General features: G+C 40.5%; 1 protein-coding gene across 1 annotated transcript in view; it reads left to right on the top strand.

Annotated features, from left to right (window-relative positions):
- The window catches only part of FAM83B (family with sequence similarity 83 member B), a 53,165-nt gene extending 46,015 nt beyond the window's left edge, over nt 1-7,150 (top strand). The window contains exon 4 of the mRNA XM_031434492.2: nt 1,673-7,150. Within this exon, the coding sequence (XP_031290352.2) occupies nt 1,673-3,989 (2,317 nt within the window). The 3' untranslated portion in view covers nt 3,990-7,150. The remainder of the gene's footprint in view (nt 1-1,672) is intronic.
- Nucleotides 7,151-8,440: the final 1,290 nt, after the last annotated feature.

The raw sequence follows: 8,440 nt of genomic DNA on the forward strand, positions 1-8,440 counted from the left end.
GGATATCCTCATTTGAAATTGTCATATGAAAACCTGGAAGACATTTAGTGAAGTATTGACCACACATTTGACTGAGAGAGACTGTGATAAGCTTATTTTTTTTAAACCTTGTGCTCTCTCTGCTTTGCTTTCCAGATTTCCCCCACTAGTTCATTAAACTCCTCTATAGCTTCTGACTTCCACTAAACATAATTGGTTTTCTGAGTTCAGCCAAAACATGGCCACCATTGCTTCCTTCCTTTTCCCGTGTTTTTCTTCTTCCACACAAATCGTCCTCCCACACTTTTCAAGTCTGAACTTCTGGGTAGCTAGTCTCTGTCAAAATCCTGCTAAACTCTCACTGTCTTTGGGGCTGTTCTCATCTTTGATAGCTGATTCTTCATCCTTTAGTTGTTTCTAACAAATCTGGTGTTCACAGCTTCAGTTGGGTTGAAAATTCCTCTAGCAATTCACTTGTGTAACATTTCTTTTAAGTCGCCCTGGCGACCCACACATCCGTGCATAAAGAGTACCTAGAAATATCCTTCTTGGACCATGCATTCAGTAAGCATTCTAGAAAAAACTGAAGCATCTCAGAATAAGAAGATTCTTAAGTTGTATGTACTTTAGATTACTACTCTGCACATTAAAAAAAAAAAAAAAAAATTCCATCTGCCTTGGTTAGTGTCTTCCCTGCATACACAGTAAGCTCCTTCATGGTGGAGAATGTCTCTGCCTCCTTTTTCTTTTAGATTCACCTCTGTTATATCATGTACATTATTTGAGATATCGCATATTAGCAATTGCTTTCTCAGCTCAGTGGCTCTGTATGTTATAGTCTCAAGATTTTCTAAAATAAGATTTAAAATTATACATGGAGCTTCAAGATAACTGTCACCTCTAAACTCTTAGGAAACAGATTAGAAGTTCCACAAAGCACTAGAAAGTCATGATAAACTTCAGTTTCCTGGAAATTGTATTCTCTGCGGAAAGACCTTAATTGGCATTCTGACTGGCGTGGACTGTGAGCACTCAATTTACTGTGTACACTGAGTGAAGTGAGGTATGACCTTTAGAGGTGGAGGCTGCTGCCGACAGATCCTGTCTCTGTTTACAACCCCCGGCAGCCGGAACTACACTCACACGTAAGCCACAGGGATGAGACACGTGCATTGGCACAGACTGCCTTGCAGCGTGACATGTTAGGACCACAAGGAATTGAGCAACCATGCTGTTCGTATCCTCATTCTGGACATGGGAAACTGAGGTCCGGGCTGATGTGGAATTGACAGCTCAGCAGAAGTCTCCCAACTTTTCCTCTGATACTAGCTTGCCCTGCCCCCTGCCAAGATGCTGTATATAAAATGTCATTTTTCACTCCATAAAATCTTAGGAGGCAGAGAGTCAAAATATACAGCAGACTTTTCTTTACTTTTCTGGAAAGTAGAGTAAGAAATTACGAATGGATTCAAAGCCAGGACTTGAGTTGCTTTGTCATTTAAAATATAACTGTGGAGGTGGGGAGATATATGCATTGCAAGGAAGACTGAAGATGTTCTAAATTACGGTAGCCAAGGAAAATCAACAAAAAAATATTCTTTTGTTAACCTTAAACGACACATTGTTCTTAGTAAGGCCATATATTGTCAGCAAAATTTAAATGTGCCTTCTTTTTTTTTTTTTTTTTTTGCAGCTACATGTGGTCATTTGAAAAAGCTCACCTCAGCATGGTTCAGATAATCACAGGGCAACTTGTGGAGTGCTTTGATGAAGAGTTTAGGACTCTGTATGCCAGGTCCTGCGTCCCCAGTTCGTTTGCTCAGGAGGAGTCAGCAAGGGTGAAACACAGCAAAGCGCTCTGGGAAAACGGTACTTACCAGCGTTCAGTGTCTTCCTTGGCTTCCGTTTCCAGCCAAAGAAACCTTTTCGGTAGACAAGACAAAATCCACAAACTCGATTCTAGTTACTTCAAAAACAGAGGCATCTATACTCTCAATGAGCATGACAAATATCATCACATAAGAAATCACGGCTACAAACCTCATTTTGTGCCAAACTTAAACGGTCCAAATCCAGTCGGTCAGCATCGACCCAACCAGATGATCAGTGAAAACTGGAAGAGGCACAGTTACGCGGGGGAGCAGCCAGAAACGGCGCCGTACCTGCTGCTGCACAGGGCGCTGAACCGGGCCGCGAACGCCCCTGGCCCCTGGCAGAGGCCCCCGGACAGCCTGAGCGGGGCGTCCTCGGCGCGGGGCGGCGGCGCGGGCCGCCAGCGCGCGCCCGCCCAGAGTTTCGCGGACCGGCTGGCCCAGAGGAAGACGACGAACCTCGCGGAAAGGAATTCCAACGTGCGCAGGTCCTTCAACGGCACCGACAACCACATCCGCTTTCTGCAGCAGCGCATGCCGACGCTGGAGCACACCACCAAGTCGTTCCTGCGGAACTGGAGGATCGAGTCCTACCTGAACGATCACTCGGAGGCGGCGCCCGAGGCCAACGGGTCGGCGCTGGGCGACCGGTTCGAGGGCTACGAGGGCCCCGAGAACGTGAAAGCCAGCGCCCTGTACGCGCACTCCCGCCTCCGCTCCTCTTTTGTGTTTAAACCGACGCTACCCGAGCAGCAGGAAGTCAGCAGCTGCACGACTGACTCCTCGAACTCAACTGTCGTTGGTTCCCAGGGCAGTGACACACCGAAGGAGGTCCCCGACACCCCGACAGGGGCGCAGCATCCGCCGGTCAAGCCCGCGCTGGAATCCACCCCCAAGCTGGCGCCGCAGCCGGAGGCGCCGAAAATGCACGCGTTGCCGGTTCCCGAAAGCCACCCAGCGGGCTCAGACCCAGCTGCAAACGGCCCGACGGAGCCGAACAGCTGTTTGTATACAACCTTGTGCGTGAATAAGCAGACAGAAGATCTAAAGAGCCAACCAAATGAGAATCTGCTGAAAAGGCGAAGTTTCCCGTTCTTTGACCACTCAAGAGCCAATTTTGATCATGGAAGTAGTAAGCACTACGTATATAGTACACTTACCAGAAATCGAGTTAGACAACCAGAAAAACCCAAAGAGGAGTTGCTAAAAAGCTCGAAAAGCATGCACAATGTGACCCAGAGGGTGGAAGAGGAGGACGAGGAGGAGGTGATGGAGAGAGACCCTCCCAGCGGCGCTAATACCAAGTCAGTTTCCATTGCTGCTTTGAATGACGTGAACAAAGAGGAACCTAACAAAGAACTCACTTCCAGGAAAGAAGTGAAGGGCTCCCCGAGTTTTTTGAAAAAGGGGTCTCAGAAGTTAAGGTCACTGCTTAGCCTTGCCCCAGAAAAGAAAGAAAATCTTTCCAAAAATAAAGCCCCTGCCTTTTATAGAATGTGTAGTAGTTCCGACACTTTACTTTCTGAAGTTGAAGAAAATCAAAAACAAAAAAAATCAGAACCCAAAATGGATGTGTCTCCTAGAAGAAAGCGTTCCTCCTCATCCAACTCTCCAGGCAGCATCCACAAGAGTAAAGAAGATGTAGCGGTTCGTTCGTCTCAGGGGATGCATTCTCCATCCGATCAAAGTAACAAGATCATACCTTCTGCAGGTCCAGTTGAAAATAAGTTCTTGGAAAGAGCAGGAGATGCCTCTGCCCCGAGATTCAACACCGAGCAGATCCAATACCGAGATTCGAAGGAGATGAAAGCAGTTGTTGTGCCAGAAAGAAAACCAGCTGCTTCTCCAAGGCCAAAGCCCAATGATGAGCTTCTGAAATCGCATTCCATGGACCGGCGCGTTTACAGTCGTTTTGAGCCATTTTGTAAGATTGAAAGCGCCATTCAGCCCACAAGCAACATGCCGAAGACTGGGACACCCCGCCCGGAGGTGAAACCCACAGCGGTGCCCAACAGCTACGGCAGGTCCAGCCCAATGCTTAATTACAACACTGGTGTTTACCACTCGTATCAGCCGAATGAAAACAAGTTTCGAGGACTAATGCAGAAGTTTGGCAATTTCATACACAAAAATAAATGAAATGCTGTCATTACAAATAGACTTCAAAGTACAAAGAAGAATGTGGCTATAAATATTTGTCCTAAGAACATTCTGGATTTTTGAACATGCTAATAAATTTCTATGGGGGCAGAACTTGGGGTATGATGTATATGTTTACCAACTTACTAATGTACAGTAAAGTTATTGTTACATGTGAAAAAGTTAGTTGTGCTTAATTGCACTATAGATGGAATATCTATGAACACATGATTTTTAAGTGGTAATGGTGAGATAAATATAATTCAGTTGTTTTCTTCAGACTGAAGATCTTCTTACGTCTTAAATGGAAACTAGAGGAGAGATGGTGTGTGGGTTTTAACCGTTCATTCCAAAGTCTATCCTTTAAAAAAAAAAAGAAAAAGGATCATAACATGATTAGTGGCCCTTTATAATACGTCCTTATGCAGTTTTCAGATATTCAAATGATGAGAAAATAGGACAAAGCCTTTGTGGTTTTTAATTAACTTTAAATTCTAGAGGATAAGTTGTTATATTTCATTAGTGTTTTATTAATTTTTCTGTGGGGCATATACAGCTGGGTTTGGCAGCAACAGTACCATTTAAACCATACAGCTCAGCACATTTTTTCTGTTACCTGAACTGTTTGCAAAGTATCAGCCTCAGGGAGTACAAATCCATCAGAGAAATTTATTTGCAGGATGTTCTTATTACTCTGAACCAAAGGAGCCCGTACTCCATTCACTCATCAGCTGCTGAATTTTTATAGTCAAACTTGTAGCAAGCCAGCAGGAATTTGGAAATCCTGAATTATTCCTCTCCTTTTTCTAATATAAGGAAAATTGTAGAAATGCATAATTTTTTTTTATCTTGAATTAGTTTGACAGTGCTTAGGTGTTTGGCTTGCAAAAGTCTTTGCTCTTTTGTATACTGCGCCAAATACAGATGGATGCCTACTATTTCCATGAGAGTACCATGATGAAAAATGAGACATGGTACCTGGAATGGTTCTTCCATGACCTTGGGGCCTGGTTGAAAGTCTGAAACCTTTCTGTATCTGAATTTGATGATGATATTCAGTTCATAACCTTTCTTAGAGTAATGAAATAAAAGCTCCAAATCCATGACAGAGACTTGAACTTGGCTTTGCTTCATCGACAAAGAACACGATTCAAGAAGCAATGCATCATTTGAGAAGCAGAAACTGTTTCTACAACACTTTAAATATATTATTTAACTCCAAGTTGCTATCTGGGGCAGTGTGTTGTTTAAAAATTCAAGATTTAGTCAAATACTAATATTTATGCCATTATTAACTAATTAAAATAATGGCACTAAAATACGTCATTAAAATAATTTCCGTAGTATTTTAAAACCATGATAAGTGACAGAATAAAGTGACAGCAGGGAAAAGAAAACCTAACATTCATAGACCAGGTCCTGAGCCAGAATCTAAACTCCCCACGACAATATTTTGTGGGTATCACTGTCCTCATTACTTACAGATGGTGGTTGAGGTGATAACTGAGCCATTAAGACTCAGAGAGGTAAAACCTCAAGCCACATAACCAATAAATGGTGGTGCTAAAGTGTCTGTAACTTTCTGTCACATCAGATTGCCTCCCAAATGTGTTCAACCTGCTCACCCAAACTGTTGAGAATTGAATGTCCCGACTCAACAGCAACCCACCAAGAACGGTTTAGTCCAACTCCACCAAGCAACAGAGGACACACAGGACTTAAAATAACCTTAGAGGGTGAGACTGCTTTCTGAATGAAACCTAGGAAGCCACTTTTAACTGCTAGGCGGCCATTTTGGTCCCCTTCCGGTTGACCTTAAAGGAGAGGAAGGGAAAAGGAACCGGAAGTGAACCTGCTTCTGTGCTGGAGACAGATGTCTGCTAGGTTGGGAACTAAGCAGGAAATGGAACTCAATGTTAAATACATTATGTCATTAGGTACTCACGATCACCCTGTGAAGTACCTCCTTTTTGTAAATGAGAAAACTAAGCCTCAGAGAAGTTCCATAACTTTCCAAGAGCTGGACAGCGCTTAATTGGTAGAATGGGGATTTGAACAGGAAAGCTTGTATTTTTAATACCATATCATACTATACCTTGCTGGCTTCTACTCTACTATGCTTGAGGAACTGCCTTTGAAAGGACTTGTCTCTCTCTTTTGCTCTCAAATGTTTATAAGAGTTGCAGAAATAATACAAGGAACCATACAGCAATAGCATTTTGTATGCACAAATCCAGAATATAGCACTAAATTTCACCATAAAAGTAGATTTTTAAACTCCCGTTTAACGTAGAGAATTTCCAAGTACTACAGTGTTGAGTTTGCTTGTTTTGGAAAGCTGAATAGAATAGACTTGAAATTTTGTATCCTTCCTAATAATTTAATACCATAAAAATAAAACATTAAGAAAGAACAGTCATTTTTCACAGGAAAGGTAGCCCAGCATATTTACAAAATATTTGAATTTTTTTTTTTTTTTTTTTTTACAAAATGGCCTTTGGAATGTGTATTTCCTTATAATCAAATAAGGAATTCAGCTGCAATAAGAAAAATGTTTCTGGTTGTTGGGATGTTAATTTTTAGAGTCATCTGGAAATTGTATGATCTTCATAGATTAGTATCAGATTATTTAAAAAGCATTAGAATTGAGGTCTAGTGAGTGAAGGAGATTTTTCAATTTGCTCTTCGAGAAATTCACTACTGTGATTCTGGACCGTAATCCTTTACCCGCTTATCGAAGGCAGAACCCAGAGTTAATCAAACCAGAATGACTGTAGTATTACCCACCTTTGTTATTGTTAGATGAGGCATATTTCAGAGCTAAGGGGATAACGGGCCAATTGTCATTAGGCAGCTGTGAAATTGTAAGTCCTGAAATTTAGAGTAATGCGATGGAATGACGTAAAGCTGAAATACATGAAGACTAGAGTTTTAATCATGTTTGATTACATGTAAAAGCCTACTGCCCTTTTGTACAGCAGCTGCCATCATTTCTGGAAACATCAATAGCTTTTAAGTAGTTCCTGAGCTCCTCCCATCCCTGCTGGAGCCGGAAGGGCATCCCCCTGTGATGGGTAGCTTGGGCTTTTAACACAGCAAATTTATTCCCCTCTGATGGTTTTCTTGGATTATTTTCCTTTTTCTTTCTTTTTTTTTTTTTTTCCTCCAGAAACTTCTATGTCAACATCTATAGATAGTAACTTTCCAAAATTTCTGTGTCTGAGAAACTGCAGGATTTAAACTGAGCAAGTGCATAATGCCTCACTTAATTTACTCAAGAGTTTTGAATTTTCAGCAGACACTCCCAAACTTCATGGATATAATCATTTCCGGCAATATATTTTCTTTTTCTCCCCATATTAATATTGGTGGAAAGCTAATGTCACTTAGATGTATTTTCATAGTAAAGCGTGGTAAGGCAATTTTTACTCTACATAGTACATTAGTTTGTAAGCAGAACTCAAGAAATTAGGTATGGTTTTGAAGTAGCTCTTGGCAGATAGTTTCCGAAGTGTTTAAGTGCCTGTATCCCAAACACACTGGCATCCTTTTATTTCAGGGATTGGGATTAGCCATAATTCTGATGTGATGTATTGAAATCTGGGTGTATGCTGGCAGTCTACATTTGTGGAAGCAAATATTTTAGTTAATCAAGATGGTATCTGTGGTGATTCAGATAAGCAAAGAGGAAGGTTGAAATCTGGCTGTACTCAAATACTACTTTCTTCAAGATTATCCAGTTACTCAGCTTCTATTTCACAGATATTTGTCTTTGGTGCATATCTGCTGAATTTTAATGTGCAGATGGCTAAGGGATATAAAGTACAATCACTGTTTCACTTTATGTGTGACAATGTGTGATGCTGTTTAATAAAAAATTTATCATAACATTCATTTTGGTTCTAGAATATTTAAAACGAAAGAGATGAAATTCTAAACCAAAGAGAGTCAACTTTTTATATATGTGCAATGTTAGCAAATAAATATTCTTCCAAATTAACTTTTGTTGTTACATCTAATAAATGAACATTAAATAATTTTATACAAAATCAATATATTGTAAGTTGTTTATTTTTTATCTTCATACCCTGGATTTCTCCACCGAAGCTGATGTTTTTTGCTTAGTTACTATATCATGAATTTAGATTTTTACACATTTTTGAATATTTCTTGTGAATTTTGAACTCATCTCTTATATACTTAGTTTTTTGATTAACAATGATATTTCATGTAATAATTTACCCATATTTGACATCCACTGACAATCCTCTTCCCTTAATAATATTATATACACTCATTCCTTTTATTTCTACTTCTACTGGAATGTAGTAGTTATTTTAAATAATTTGTGACTTTGAAAAATAGAGAATATTTTGTTAAAATATTGATAGCTGCCTTTTGTAGAATTTTGTAGCATTTTGTAAATATTCTGCAAGTGCATTTGTATTACA

Source organism: Camelus dromedarius, chromosome 19 (genome assembly GCF_036321535.1).
Source record: "Camelus dromedarius isolate mCamDro1 chromosome 19, mCamDro1.pat, whole genome shotgun sequence".
Classification (NCBI taxonomy): domain Eukaryota; kingdom Metazoa; phylum Chordata; class Mammalia; order Artiodactyla; family Camelidae; genus Camelus; species Camelus dromedarius.